Source organism: Hyperolius riggenbachi, chromosome 4 (assembly GCF_040937935.1).
Source record: "Hyperolius riggenbachi isolate aHypRig1 chromosome 4, aHypRig1.pri, whole genome shotgun sequence".
In the NCBI taxonomy this organism is placed as follows: domain Eukaryota; kingdom Metazoa; phylum Chordata; class Amphibia; order Anura; family Hyperoliidae; genus Hyperolius; species Hyperolius riggenbachi.
The window spans coordinates 469,054,719-469,071,283 of NC_090649.1; the positions used below are offsets into that span (position 1 = coordinate 469,054,719).

The 16,565-nt window shown below is 44.0% G+C and overlaps 1 protein-coding gene across 7 annotated transcripts in view; it reads right to left on the reverse strand.

Moving 5' to 3' along the window:
* Positions 1–16,565, reverse strand: part of USH2A (usherin) — a 1,078,291-nt gene that overhangs the window by 681,379 nt on the left and 380,347 nt on the right. For all 7 annotated transcript variants that reach the window (XM_068232882.1, XM_068232881.1, XM_068232884.1 and 4 more), the window contains one exon: positions 7,667–7,797. In XM_068232882.1, the coding sequence (XP_068088983.1) occupies positions 7,667–7,797 (131 nt within the window). The remainder of the gene's footprint in view (positions 1–7,666; positions 7,798–16,565) is intronic.

Consider the following 16,565-nt stretch of genomic DNA (forward strand, 5'->3'; position numbering starts at 1 on the left):
AGGTTGGTTTACAGCCTGGCAGTGGATTTTTGTACTCACTGCAGGCGGTACAGCTCCTTATTTGAAAGTCCTGTTTAGGGACATTGCTTTAGCTTAATTTTTGCAATGCTCCTTATTTACTGACTATTTCACAAACACCAGGGTGTGATTTCTGCCAGGATACAATTTTTGTTAAAGCAGAAGTATGTGCGGTTCTGGCATAAGCATCCAATTAATAATCTGCCTCTTTACAGCCTTTGTGCTCATCATGCCAGCCTTTGGCTTAAAAGCAACTTTTCTGAGACATCTTACATTGGATCAGAGATGGATTAAGATGTGAAGGGCCCTATGCAAGGAAGTAGGTTTGCGCCCCCCCCCCCTTCTGGTCCATTTGGTAAGCTAAAGTGGAGAGAGGTCAAAGAAGGTGCCAGGTGGGCCCCTAAACACCCACTAAGCCCCAAGCACCTGCCCAGGTTGCCTAGCGGATGATCCTGCTCTGCATTGGACCAGAGCAAAGCGGTGAATTTGGGCACATGGCAGCCTTGTTAGCTATAACTCACAACATACTTAGGGGCTAAGGTGGCTCTCGCATGGTAATTTGTGGACGGAGCACCAGATTTGGGCTATACTCTAAACTCTGTCTTGCAGTTTGGATACAAGCACTGGAGTTTTTGACGAACTCCAGTTTGTGGCGGGCATATAGGCACTGGAGTTTGGCTATTATATAGCTGAACTCGGGGTAATGTGGTGGTGACAGGCATAGTGGCGGTGTTGCTGTACAATATAGCAGAGTGTCTTTCAGGATCTGGGCTCCAGTAGACTGCAGTGGTCACTGACTTGTAGTAGCGGTATTGGAACCCCGGCTATATTCACCACCGGAAATGGAGGTGGGCGCTCAGCTTTAGAATAGCATAGTGCTGAAAACGTAGGAAATCCGCTAGGTAAGGGGGGTTTGGCGTTAGGCATATGTAATGGGTAGGTTAGAGTTAGATAGTTACTGTTAATGGTAGGTGGGGGCAGGTTAGTGTGAGAATTACTTAGTTAAGGGGATAGTCGAATATTGGTAACATGTTAAAGAGAGTCTGAAGCAGAATTTGTTACCTTTTTTTATGTACAGCCATCTTTAGCATTAAAATCCAAGTTATTTTGCCACAGAACGAGTATTATTTCCCCAGAAATGCCCTGAATACTGCCCAGGATCGAAGCATTTTGCTTTCTGTAAGAGGCAGAGCTGTGCGCAGTAGCTCCGCCTCTTCTCTTGTCCATCTCTGCCGATCTCCGCCTCTCCCCGTCCTTCCCAGTATTCTTTCACTGAGAGGGGCGTGAAGATCAGCAGAGATTGACTGCAAAAGAGGCGGAGCTACTGCACACAGCTCTGCCTCTTCATGGCAGCAAAATGGAATTTTGCTGGGCTGTTTCAGGGGCATAAATAACGAATTCTGCCGTGGGAATGCAGCGAATCAGCTTGGAATTTAATGCTGAAGATGGCTGCACAATAAAAAGAGGAAACATATTCAGCTTTATACTCTCTTTAAAGGGATAGTAGAACAAATTCTTGGGTGCCTTTTTTAGATGTACGTGGATCAGTTATCCCCTGAATAACTGAGCAGGAGCCAAATATACTTATTTAAACCTTTTTGGTGGACCACAAGATGGAAAACCCAGCAAGAGGGGCGTTGCTAGCCCCAAAAATTACTGGCACGTGCCCCCGATCTAATCTGGGGTGCCCCGGATGTCCCCCAGGCAGAGTCAGCTGTGGTGCCTCAATGACAGGCATGCTGGAAATAAGTGGTGTATCAATCGGGGTTATGCTGGGTACTGTGGTGCCTCTATGTGGGCATACTGGCTACTGTGGTGCCTTTGTGTGGGCATACTGGCTGCTGTGGTGCCATGCTTGGTGCTGTGATGCCTTTATGGTATGGGTACATGCAGGGAGCTGTGGTTCTTGTATGGAGGCATGCTGGGAGTTGTGGTGCTTCAATGGGAGGCCAGTGGGAAGGGGTCCACCAGAAGGTCAGGGAATGCTATGGGGGAACTTCCAGATAACCTTGTGGCAAGCCAGCCTGCCCAGTGCCAGCAAAAAGCCAGACTAGTCAGTACAGAAGCCAGTTAACTCTGCCTAGTTATGTTTAAATGACACTGCCTAGTGCTGTTAAGTTCATGTAAATTTGGTGCTAGTAAAAAAGGGCGCACAGGGATAGAGGACAAAAAGGGCGCTGCCATAGACTGCAATGCAAAATATCGGCTATTCGGCACCCGACAGGAAAAAAGGGCGCCGAGAAATAGCGGTTACAGGGATCGTGTTAACAAAAGTTTTCGTTTACAGAATAAGGTTTATAACAAATATCATTTACAAGTTCGTTTTGAGTTTGTGTTATACTTGTTTTTTCGTTTTTAAATTTCGCTTATATCAGTTTTTACTTATTATTTAGTTTAAAACTTTCGCTTACAAAAGTATAACAACAAAATTTTGATTTACACTTCTTTGATCATTTAAAAATTTGTTTTCATATGTATAATGCTTAAATACCGTTTTCAACCTTATTGTATTAGAAATACATCGCTTTTGGTATTAGCTTTGTTTTTACACTTATAATGCGTTGATTATAGTTACTAAAATATCGCTTTTAATGTTACTGTTATTTTAAGATTTCTAATGCTTGTAAGGCTATCTATTGTATTGTATATATTTATATATACTTTTCTCTATTTATAATACTAATGTATACGTGATTTTAAGGCTATTTTAAGGCTATTTATTCTATTACAAATATATAAATTATTTTATTCATGTTATTTGTAGAGAAGTATTTTAAGGATTAAATATATTATTGTTTATATGTGTTTAGGGTGTTTGTGCGGTGGGGATGGTTAGGTTTAGGCATTACCAGGGGGGTCTAGGGGTTAGGGATAGGTACAGGGAGGGTTAGGTATAGTTACAGTATAATATATGCAATCAGGGGGTGGTTAGGGTTAGGCACCACCAGGGGGGTGGTTAGGGTTAGGCACCACCAGGGGGGTGGTTAGGGTTAGGCACCACCAGGGGGGTCTTAGGGTTAGGCACCCCCAGGGGGGTCTTAGGGTTAGGCACCACCAGGGGGGTCTTAAGGTTAGACACCACCAGGGGGGTCTTAGGGTTAGGCACCACCAGGGGGGTCTTAGGGTTAGGCACCACCAGGTGGGTCTTAGGGTTACGCACCACCAGGGGGGTCTTAGGGTTTGGCACCACCAGGGGGGTCTTAGGGTTTGGCACCACCAGGGGGGTCTTAGGGTTAGGCACCACCAGGGGGGTCTTAGGGTTAGCCACCACCAGGGGGGTCTTAGGGTTAGCCACCACCAGGGGGGTCTTAGGGTTAGCCACCACCAGGGGGGTCTTAGGGTTTGGCACCACCAGGGGGGGATCTTAGGGTTAGGCACCACCAGGGGGGTCTTAGGGTTAGCCACCACCAGGGGGGTCTTAGGGTTAGCCACCACCAGGGGGGTCTTAGGGTTAGGCACCACCAGGGGGGATCTTAGGGTTAGGCACCACCAGGGGGGTCTTAGGGTTAGGCACCACCAGGGGGGTCTTAGGGTTAGCCACCACCAGGGGGTTTTAGGGTTAGGCACCACCAGGGGGGTCTAGGGGTTAGGGATAGGTACAGGGAGGGCTCTGTGTGAGAGTAAGGTTAGGTATAGTTACAGCACAATATATGTAATATATACAATTTAGTAAATTATATATATTTAAGCAAAGAGGGGTCTAGGGGTTAGGGTTAGGGAGAGATCTGTGTGAGCCTACAGTTTGGTATAATTACAGTAAAATATCTGTAAAACCTACCATTGCATTGCTATGCTTAATACAAGTGTAAATATCGTTTTTGTTATAGACGATATTTGATGTTTCTTTTCAGAATTCGTTTGTTGTTATAGACGGTATTTTGCCATTTTATTTCCGTTTATTTAACCTATTTAGCAGTAAATTTTCGTTTACAACCCCTTAAAAGAAAAATATGGTTTTGCATTATATACGCTATACCCCGCGCCCTTTTTTCCAGGCGCCCCTTTTTGATACACGCAAAAGCCAGACTAGTCAGTACAGAAGCCAGTTAACTCTGCCTAGTTATGTTTAAATGACGCTGCCTAGTGCTGTTAAGTTCATGTAAATTTGGCTCAATCTATGGCCACACCCACACTCTAGTGCCTGGCCACACCCATTTTCCAGCTAAGTGCCCTGGATCTCTGAGGCTCCTAGCCACGCCCCTGCCCAGCAAGTAACAATCATCAACTCCACCTCATTGAAGAACCAATCAGAACCAATTTTAACATCCTGTGTGTCATTTCTCTTTGAATATAAATATAGTACAGCCCAATAGAACATTAGAAAACAATAAAAAAAAAAATAGAAACAAGTTTGCAGTGAGACACTTTCTCAGTGGCTCCAACTCCAAGAACCAAACATTCCTACCAACCAACATGTCTATGAACCCAGCGCATTTTATCTCCCTTTCAGCCTTATTTAAACATTTGATATTTCACAAACATGCATTTCATTATTGTAGTTTAATAATTAAAACCAGAACTGGTGTCATGCCCAATTAATGTGCCCTGGTATTATGCCTATTAGTTTCTCCATTAGTGAATTCAACAATACTAATGGGATTATGAGCAGGAGATGCTAATTGGGCGTGACATAAGAAACTGGCTTACTTCTTGGCATACCCTCGCTAATGATGAAATTAATGAGCATTTTATTAAATGCTGTCTCATCAAAGTGTCCTTACTTAGCGTTGAAATTGTTACAAATGATGCAGCATTCTAAATGTTGTATTAGATACATGAAGAAGATTTCTCATTTTCCCATTGATGTTTCTAAGATTCACTCAGGAAGACAGCCAGTGTTGTGCTTGCAAGATGCGCTCACTGAGCGCTTTATTAGGAACGTTAAACTAATACCAGCAGGGACTTTCTTTGCCACCAAAATAGCCTCTGTTCTTCATAGGATGGATTCCACAAGACGATATTGGAAACAGTCGGGGCCGTTTCACTGGGGCTGGAGGCAGAGGCAAGAGAGGCTCCAGCCTCAGGGCGCAGTGTAGGAGGGTCGCACAGCTCACTCAGCTATCATTCCCCTATGGTGTTTGTAGCAGTGAGAAATAAGAAACGGGGATACATGGCAGTGACTGCAAGCCAGATAACTAGAGATTAAGGTGTTGGGGGCCCTGGGGAGCCTCTTAGTCTAATAGCAATCAGTGTGTGACGGCTGGGGTGGGAGGGATGGAGGGGCGCACTTTGGTGTCTTTTTACACTGGCATTTTACTGCAGCCCACCACTAGGGCAATATTAGTCTATGGGGTCTCAGACCTACAGATCAGTGCGGTGGCAATGATGGAGATCAGCTTACTTATTCCCGCCGGGTCTCTCTACTGATTTTTAAACCCTCTCCCTGGCAGCGATTTTGCCCAGAAACTGCCCTGGTGGAACAAGCCTGTCTCTGCACACCGAGTGATTCCCCTCTGTAATCACCAGATGGTAGACATTTTAATTTGTTTCTACCAACTTCTACCTCCTGGGTGGAGTTACTTATATTATCAAGATATTTTTCCTATTTTATATATAAAAAAGTGCAGTATCAAATCGGAAACAAAGTGGTAGAATTTATTACATTATTCAGAATACCCATTTTTTACATCAACTGTTCTGGATCCTGCATCAGAAGCACTTTTTACAGTGCATACATATATTGCTGTATATCGGAAGTAGCCTCATCCTCCAAATATTTTGCTTAGACTATGATGTTGCATAGCCATCTCCCCCAGCAGGGGCGTAATTAGAGGGGAGACCAGAGCTGTGGGGGGCCCCAAACTACTAACCTTCCCTTCCACCGATACAGGGGACTATACTTCAGATCAGGTGTTTTTGTGGCTACACTTGTTATAGGTGTGAAAATCATGATGACCAACACTTATTTTATGACCCTTGCGAGATGGGCCCCAAGGCCGTAAAGGGCACCAAGGGGCGGCAAGAGAAGGGTTGAGAACATTGGGGAGGAATCAAAGATTTGTTGGAGGGCCCCATGAATTGTAGTTGCACTAGACTAGAGCATAAATCGAAAAAAGGCGCATGGAAATTAAGGGCTCTTTCACAAAGAGACGCAACGCTACGTTCGAGGGGACGTGAAGGTCGCATAACGTAACCCTAACGCAACGCATGGTGGTGCTAAACTCGGACGCTACATGGAGAAGCGTAATGCGTCTCTTGGTGCGCCACTTTCGTTCGATACTGGTAGAACGAAAACGGCGCATGCGTCCAAATACTGTGGAGACAACGTGATTGGAACACTCCGCATCACGTGGTGCCACCAGCCAATCGCCGCACAAAGCGCCCGCTCCAGGAAGTAAACACTGCACGTCACACAGTGCAGTGAATATTAATTAGCCATGTGGCTAGGGACAATAGCGGACTCTCCCCTCCTCCTCTCCTGCACTGAGCATGTGCAAACAGTCTAACGCGGCTAAAACCGCGTATAACGCACAGCATGCTGCACCTACTTTGAACGACCAGCGTTACACTGTAACGCAACGTGGGCACTGTGAACAGCCCTTTGATTTTTCATTACTGTGAGTTGGGCTGCGTTACAGGCTGCTCTAACGTGCGCCTGTAACGCCCCACTCTGAAAGCAGCCTTAGGCGCCCAGTAATCCCGATTAGTAAAATAGGGGAATTAGATACCGATATTTTACTATGGCTCAACCTAATCCTACTCTCACACAAAATCCTCCCTCCCCCCTCCCCCCCCCATGCGATTTTGCATAGGTATTAACGTTAATTTACACAGGCAGTGACATGGTTACATTCACATATACCCTTACCTATGCGGAATCGCATGCGAAATCGCGGCAAAAACGCATGCGGAATCGCACCCGCATGCGATTTTGGCCGCGGTGAAATGCAGGCGATTCCGCACCGCACTAGTGGAAACAAGCCCTTAAAGTAAACCAGAAACTAGTTAATATAAAAGATTTATACATACCTCGGGCTTCCTCCTGCCCCATGCGCAAGGATCGCTCCCACGTTGCCGTCCTCAGCCTTCTCCTGCTTCGGTACCGGGTCCTGCAATTTCAGCCAGTTGCGGCCAGTCTAAACCAAGAGAAGTGCGCTCTCTCTCTAAGTATCTCTCCAGCAGTCACCGGAGAGATACATTGAGGGCGCACTTCTCTTGCGCAGACTGGCCGAAGTTTCGGGACCCGGTACCGGCGATAGACAAGACTGAGGACGACGGTATGGGAGCGATCCGTGTGGATGGGGCTGGAGGAAGCCCCAGGTATGCATAAATCTTTTATAATAACTCGTCTCTGGTACACTTTAAAGTAAAACTAACAGAAGAAAAAAAGCTCAGGCACCAATGAAACAACACATAAATACAGCATTATTAGCAAGGTCAACATATTTTTACACGGGCTGACGCTCCCCTTAAAATGAGAGCTGGTAGTAAATAGATAACTAATTAAATTGGAAACGGCCTCAGGTGTTTCAATAGTTCCCTTCCCAAAGAACTCCAATCTTCACGAGGTTTTAAAGAACCCATTAACCTGGATCAATAGGAAAAATGGAAACAGCGAATGCTTCATCATCTCAGGCCATTTAATGCAGCGTGTGCCTTTGGGAGGCCCGATAGAGATCTCTTTCACCGGCCCGCTCATTGACTCTACCTGTGGATCAAAGAGGAAGTAAGGGCGTCCGCGTCTTATTTGGAGCACGATGTATTCTTCCTGATTTCCCGCTGACACAGCACACAGGATCAGCCCGTCCGCTTCCTTCGTCCTGAATTGTATTTTAATACCTATCGATCAGAAGGAGAACAAATTTATTGCCGTTACTTGAGTAGTAAAGCCTGACGGTGATGCAAACACTGGCAGGTCGGTAGAAAAACAAATTTATAAGATTTAAAGGGAACCTGGGATGGTCGTATAAAGACAAAATATACATGTCTGGGGCTTCCTGTAGCCCCCTCTGGCCTGATCGTTCCCGCACCATCCTCCTCTGATTCCCCATGTGTCCCTGGTAAGTCCTCCGGTCCAGGGCCAACTACGCAAGCATGGCCTGGCTGCGCGCGCTCCCGCCACGTTCCTGTTGCCAGGAGTATTCTGCACCTGCGCAGTACTACTGTGCAAGCGCAGAATGCTATCGTGATGGGATCGAGATGAGGGAGTGCACCTGGCTGGACTGCGCCTGCGCTGACTGTCCCTGACTGGAGGATTTTCTGGGGCTAATTGCGAGCAAAGGAGGAGACGACTGAGGACAACGAGGAAGCGATCAGGCCAGAGGGGGCTGGAGGAAGCCCCAGGTATGAATACAGTTTTAAAATATTCCCATCTCAGCTACACGGTAAAGTGAACCCGAGGTGAAAATAAACAAATTAGATAAACAATAATATTTATCCTCCTACTCCTATAAATAACTATTTTAGGTACCCCAGGGTTTTATTTTATCTGTAAACATTCACAAAGTAGGTTGAATGTTTTACTGTCTCTATTCAGTGGCAGCCTATTAAGCGTCCCAGAGTTAGAAAACATTCAAACGTTCAGGTATTTTATCTCTCCCTGTCCTCAGAGGTTGTATTCTGCCAGGAAAACTTCTATGGCTGTAATTTACTTCTTAGTATGTTTAGAGGCTATCACTTCCATGCCTAGAAATTAACTCTTTCAGGCAGCAATATAAAACAAGTAAAACAGCCTGGTTATTAATATGTTTTCTACTGTACATACACATGTTTATCTCATAATGTTACTTATCAGTTATCACCTCGGGTACACTTAAAAATTAAAGTGGCATGAAACTCAACATTTATTCTTCGCTTTTAAAGATTATTTACAGCTTAACATCTACTACTGCAAAAAAAAAAAAAAAAAAAAAAAATGAAGCAGAACAACATTCTAATAGTTAAACACAACACTTTGTTCTTCAGGAAAAAGCTTCTGGCGGCATCTGAAGAGGTTATAACATTATTTTTTGCTTACATCCCTTTGTCAGATTTATATAGTAAACATTAGCTAACTGCAGAAACTGAGCTCTCTCTATTTCTAGTCTGTGTGCAAAATAGAAGTGATCACTAGATAGATTTTAATACATAAAAACAGCAGCTTTGCAATAAAATGCAATGGCAGCTTTCAGAACAGATAAACTGAATAGATTGGTGCATCTTCAGGAGCACTCCCACCCATTGGTCAGAGACTGCTAAAGGGGGTGTCAGCACTGGAATGTGGGGACCGTAGGAGGAACGGGAAGGCTCTATAGAACCCAGAGCTTTCCCTCTCCTTAGGTAAGTAGCTGTTTTTTTTTTAATAACACTTCGGACTCACTTTAACCACTTGAGGACTGCAGTGTTAAACCCCCCTAAAGACCAGCCTATCTTTTACTTAATTGGTGTCAGGCGTGCGGAGGTTACCTCCGCCGTGGCGGGTAATACAGCAACAGAGACCTCCGGGTCGCCTGGGAGCATCGAGCGTCTCATCGCAACGGCAGATAGAAGGTGGACGCGTACGCAGTGCGCGTCGCACCTCTTATGGTCTCAGGAAGCGTGTCAGCTGTCAGCCGGTCAGCTGACACGCAGGACTGCATTCCAGCTCCTAATTGCTCGGTGTTTGGGGGTGTGGCTTCCCTGCCATCTCGGGCTTCTTAAGCCCTGTGTTCTCAGTCCCACATTGTCTGTCGTAGCTAACACTTCGCAGTGGAGGCTTCAGACCTTAGTTAGATCCATGTGTGCTTGAACCGGCAGGACCCCGGGGATTCACACTAGCTCAGGAATTATATATTATTGTGATTGTATTTGACCTTTGCCTTGCCTCTTACTATTCTCTTGCCTAACGATTCTGTACCTTTGCCTATCTGATCTGTTGCCGACCTCAGCCTGATCACTCACTACTCTCTTGCCTAACGATTCTGTACCTTTGCCTATCTGATCCGTTGCCGACCTCTGCCTGAATAAACACTCTGATTTGCATTACGATTTTGTACCTTCTCTGTCAGATCTGTTACGACCCTGCCTTTTGACCATTCGTATATCTGTACCAGTGACAGTATCACCTCCTACTGTCACTATAGCAATTATATTATTGTTGTTGTCTGCTAGTGCCCTCATACACTAACAGATCGTTACATTCGGCCACTGCAGCTTTCAGGGTAAGCTGAAGGGCCTTCACAACACAGCACATGAGTGATCCCCCCCCCCCTCTCCCCTTACCAACAGAGCTCTCTGTTGGTGGGGTCTGATTGCCCCCCCCCATTGTTTATTTTTTTATTTATCAATATTTATGTTTACTTTTTTTAATACAATTCCCTGTTTATTGATTTTTTCATTTTCCCCCACACGAGTCCATCCTCCAGATCAGGTATTGTTGCAGCCATACTTGATATGGTTGGGGAAAGGGATTCGAATGCAGCAGAGTCTAACATAGATAAGATTTGTAAACGCCATGACCAGCCCATTCAAGACCTCAAAGAAGCAGTGCAGTATACTAAAGTTCATGAGGTCTCACAGAATCAGACTTAATCAAACAACTGTATAAAGACAACAAAACTACTAACTGGAGACGCCCAAAAAACTATAAAAAAAAAAATTCAAAACTTTTTAAAAAGAAAGTAGGTGTTGTAATACGTTAATAGATGCCAACTGTTCAATACATTTTTCACAGTTTAGAGAAAAATAGACTGGTAGACTGGCAAGCCATTTCTTCTGGTCAACATATACCGTATATGCCCTTCAAACATCTTTCAAGCTGTTTGGTAGGCATGTATACTGACCCGAAGAAGCAGCTCTGGGCCACGAAACATGTTGTTTTTCTATTTTTAAATAAACTGAAAAATGCTTTGAAGATTTGTCATCCGTGAAGGCAGGCCAATAGCTACCTTCTCTTTAACCACTTTGCATCCAGACCTCGTTTCCCTCTTATGGACCAGAGCAGTTTTCACATTTTTGCCATGTCTCTATTTAATCAACAATAACGTTATCCCTACTTATGACACCTTAATTACATACAGTATATACAGGGTCTTCTCAAAAAATTAGCATATTGTGATAAAGTTCATTATTTTCTGTAATGTACTGATAAACATTAGACTTTCATATATTTTAGATTCAAATACACACAACTGACGTAGTTCAAGCCTTTTATTGTTTTAATATTGATGATTTTGGCATACAGCTCATGAAAACCCAAATTTCCTATCTCAAAAAATTAGCATATTTGATCCAACCAATAAAAGAAAAGTGTTTTTAAAACAAAAAAAGTCAACCTTCAAATAATTATGTTCAGTTATGCACTCAATACTTGGTCGGGAATCCTTTTGCAGAAATGACTCCTTCAATGCGGCTGGCATGGAGGCAATCAGCCTGTGGCACTGCTCAGGTGTTATGGAGGCCCAGATGCTTCGATAGCGGCCTTAAAGAGAATCTGTATTGTTAAAATCGCACAAAAGTAAACATACCAGTGCGTTAGGGGACATCTCCTATTACCCTCTGACACAATTTCGCCGCTCCTCGCCGCATTAAAAGTGGTTAAAAACAGTTTTAAAAAGTTTGTTTATAAACAAACAAAATGGCCACAAAAACAGGAAGTAGCTTGATGTACAGTATGTCCACACATAGAAAATACATCCATACACAAGCAGGCTGTATACAGCATTCCTTTTGAATCATTTGTGTGTTTCTTTCCCCCTGTTCTCATGCACTGAAGTTTCAGGCTGCTTGTTTCTTCCTGCAAACAGCTTTGCCCTTGTCTGTAATTCTTCAGTATGTGAAAGCCCAGCCAGCTCAGAGGACGATTTATCCAGCTTGTAAAAGATAAGAGAGAAGAGAGAAGCTGCTCTAATCCTAAATAACACACAGGCAGTGTGCAGAGATGGGCCTGGAAGGAGGAGTTCATAGCAGAACCACAACACTGAAGAACTTGGCAGCCTTCCAGACACAGGCTGACAAGTCTGACAGGGGAAAGATACATTGATTTATTACAGAGACAGTGATAGTATAAAGTGCTGCAGTAAGCCAGAACACATTAGAATAGCTTTTTAAACTTGTAGGATGATAAAAAACAGGATGCAATTTTTGTTACGGAGTCTCTTTAAGCTCATCCAGAGTGTTGGGTCTTGCGTCTCTCACCTTTCTCTTCACAATATCCCACAGATTCTCTATGGGGTTCAGGTCAGGAGAGTTGGCAGGCCAATTGAGTACAGTAATACCATGGTCAGTAAACCATTTACCAGTGGTTTTGGCACTGTGAGCAGGTGCCAGGTCGTGCTGAAAAATGAAATCTTCATCTCCATAAAGCTTTTCAGCAGATGGAAGCATGAAGTGCTCCAAAATCTCCTGATAGCTAGCTGCATTAACCCTGCCCTTGATAAAACACAGTGGATCAACACCAGCAGCTGACATGGCATCCCAGACCATCACTGACTGTGGGTACTTGACACTGGACTTCAGGCATTTTGGCATTTCCCTCTCCCCAGTCTTCCTCCAGACTCTGGCACCTTGATTTCCGAATGACATGTAAAAGTTGTTTTCATCCGAAAAAAGTACTTTGGACCACTGAGCAACAGTCCATTGCTGCTTCTCTGTAGCCCAGGTCAGGCGCTTCTGCCACTGTTTCTGTTTCAAAAGTGGGTTCATGCTTCCATCTGCTGAAAAGCTTTATGGAGATGAAGATTTCATTTTTCAGCACGACCGGGCACCTGCTCACAGTGCCAAAACCACTGGTAAATGGTTTACTGACCATGGTATTACTGTGCTCAATTGGCATGCCAACTCTCCTGACCTGAACCCCATAGAGAATATGTGGGATATTGTGAAGAGAAAGTTGAGAGACGCAAGACCCAACACTCTGGATGAGCTTAAGGCCGCTATCGAAGCATCCTGGGCCTCCATAATACCTGAGCAGTGCCACAGGCTGATTGGTTTCATGCCACGCCGCATAGAAGCAGTCATTTCTGCAAAAGGATTCCCGACCAAGTATTGAGTGCATAACTGAACATAATTATTTGAAGGTTGACTTTTTTTTGTTTTAAAAACACTTTTCTTTTATTGGTTGGATCAAATATGCTAATTTTTTGAGATAGGAAATTTGGGTTTTCATGAGCTGTATGTCAAAATCATCAATATTAAAACAATAAAAGGCTTGAACTACTTCAGTTGTGTGTATTTGAATCTAAAATATATGAAAGTCTAATGTTTATCAGTACATTACAGAAAATAATGAACTTTATCACAATATGCTAATTTTTTGAGAAGACCCTGTATATATATATATATATATATATATATATATATATATATATATATATATATATATATATCGTTTTTTTCAAGACTAACTAGGCTTTCCTTGTATGGCATTTTTTCCCTCTAATCATTTTGTTTTCTATGCATTTGAATAGGAAAGCAAGAAAAAAAATAGTTTAAAAACAAAAAGCGCTAATGTTGATAAAATACACACATTTTGTTTGGCTATTTCTACTGTTTATTACAAAACATAAATTACATTCCTGTCACAATTTACGGTGAAGATATTTGATTCTGAAATAATGCTGCAGTGTATTTTTCACTATGAACTGAGAAAATAAAAGTATTTTTAATGGTAAAAATCTTATTGGCTCAGGGAACATATATTCATTTTCACCAATTAGTGCTGCTACAGATCGTGCAGGAGGTTTTGCACAGGAGCAAGCCCAATCGTGCACAGCTGTGCTTTTGTTACACGACTTATATCTACGTCCTCGTGGCTTAGATGAAGTCACAGAGGACGTAGATATAATGTAGTGGTGGAAAAAGTGGTTAAACAGTTTTTAATTAATTTATTGTATATGGGCACCTCCAGTTAATAGTTTCATAGTGTTCTCACTCCTGTTGGGGGGTGTCATACATTTTTATTCTGTTTTAAAAATTTATATTTTGGAAAAGCGACGACACAACTACCATAAGGCCAGGTGGGGATGGTGCTTCACCTCAAGCGATTACCATATACTGGTTGCATATCGGGCAACCAACAAGTGTGAGTATCCAATTTTCTTCTTACTGACACTTTATTGTTTTACAAAAATACTACACCAGATTGGGCTCCTGGTATCCCTTTGTTCCCTTTTTTAATCTCCACATAAAACATTAGCTGTAAAACGAGAATTTAGTTATACTTCACAGAGTTCTCCTTTAAGTCCCGCTTTCATAATCTTAGTTGTAACACTCGACAAATCGGGTGCATGCAGCTCATGGACAAATTGAGCACAATCACTGACTTTCATTGAAAATATTGGCAAGCCAGCGCTAAAGGGGAAATTTGTGTGTCAATTTGGCACCCGATAATTATTGTTTTTTGTGGGGTTTAGGCAACATGAGGGGGGTTTGTGCATGGGGTGTGATTAGCTATGGGCATCAAAAAGGGGGGTTCTTCAAGTGGGGGGCGGTTAGGGTTCAGGAAGGGAGTTTGTGTGCGGGGGCAGTCAGGTGTCAGGAAGTGTGTTGGGGGGGCGGTTAAAGGGTTAAAGTTAGGCGTCAGGAACTGTGTTTGTGGGGGAGGGGTAGCAAGGTTTAAGTGTCAGGAAGGCCTTTTGTGGTTGGGGGGGGGGCAGTTAGGCATCAGTAAAGGGTGTTTTTGGTGGGGCAATTACGGCTAGGCATCAGGAAGGGCGTTTTACGAGTGGGGGGCGATTAGGGTTAGGCGTCAGGAAGGGTGTTTCTGTGGGTGGTGGTGGTTAGGTGTCCGTAAAGGTGTTTGTGCGGGTGGGGGTGGTTAGAGTTAGGCATTAGAAAAATTTTTGTGCTTGTTGGGGGAGGGGGGGATCATTATTGTTAAACATCAGGAAGGGTGTTTGTTTGGTGGAACAGGTAGTGTTAAGCATAAGGAAGAGTGTTTGTGGGCAAGGGGTTGGTTGGGGTTAGTTGTCAAAAAGGGTGTTTATGGGCGGAGAGCGGTTAGGGCAGGGGTAGGGAACCTATGGCTCAGGAGCCAGATGTGGCTCTTTTGATGGCTACATCTGGCTCACAGTTAGGGGTTAATTTACTAAACTAGCAAGCAAAATTTTCAAAGTAGACAGGCTACTGCTATAGTACACACTACTAACTTACTCGCGCTCCCCACAAAACTAATGGCTGCTGCATTTTTTTTTTCCCCACCCTGGATCCTGTCAGGTCCAGTGACTTTGTAGGACGAGATCCCCGCACTTTGATTGGCCCAATAGACAGATCTCATCTTACAAAGTGAATAAGCCCCCAAGTCACCTAGCTAATTGTAAAAGTTGTTAGTCGGTTATTTCTCCAGTCTGGCTCTTTGGGTAATCGCTGATACCCAAGAGAAGCTGAAGACGTGTCTGACACTTCCGCTGCCCGGAGGAGCAACTGTATACACATAACCATGGCAACCGGGACGTCAGCCCTCTGCTCCGCATGCACACTGTGCCAGTTTGAAACATATTGTATGATTCTCACAGAATTACATTTTAAAATATGTGGCGTTTATGGCTGTCTCAGCCAAAAAGGTTACTGACCCCTGGGTTAAGGCTAGGCGTCAGGAAGAGTGTTTGTGGGTGGGGGGAGTGGTTATGGTTAGGGGGGAGGGGTTCTGTGTGAAAGTTGGATTAGGTTTGGCCACAGGAAAATATCGGTAACATTTACAGATATTTTACTATAAAAATTAACACTTTAAATAGTAGAATATCAGTAATTGTACCGATATTCTGCAATCGGTAGTTTCCCTGCGCCCAATTTTCCCTGGCGCGGGTATTCCACGGACGTGTAACACTTTTTGCTGTAAAGAGATGTGATTATATTCAAACTCCATTGTATGGAAAGAGGTTCAGCGGGAATCCATTAGAGATATACACTAAATATAAACAGCAATCATGAGACTCTATTTTTCAGCTTCATGTTATGTGTCTATCGGGTGGAAAAAACACCCGCATGCCACCGCAGTCTTGTTTTCTCCAAATTAAGTAATTTACTAAAGAGTAGAGCATATTGATTTTTGTAGCTGGAAGGCCGGGATTCTCTCAGAAATCTAAGCGATGTTTTGAATAAAGTGGTCTCATTTCAAGATCTAAATCCATAGAGACAGATTATTCATTGTCGCAGTCGATACCGCTATAAACAGTCCTTACAAACACACTCATCATGATGGGAGGAATTCAGACAAATGTATTGTATTGTATTCTGTAGTTTTTTGGGCCAGCAAAGGTCTAGATTGGGAATGCAGCCATGGGCGTCCGCCCATGTGGCAAAATGGGGCAGCTGGCCCCTGGCAGTCAGCCGTCTCCCTGGCCGTCCCCACTGCCTATCGTGTAATAGGCAGCATGCCAGCACCAGCAACCAGTGTCAGACCTCCGATCAGCCCGCGACCAGCGGGCGCTTGTACCTCATGGACACCGCACTGATATGTGGAAGTGACGTCATATGTCACTTCCGCATAAGCAGTGCGGTGTCCACGGAGGTACTATGCACCCGATTCTCACTGGTCACCAGCTGATCAGTGGTCTGGCGCTGGCTGCTGGCACGCTGCCTGTTACATGATAGGCAGTCGGGACGGACAGGTGTTGCTGATCTGGCTGATGAGGTCTTCATCACGGTGAGTG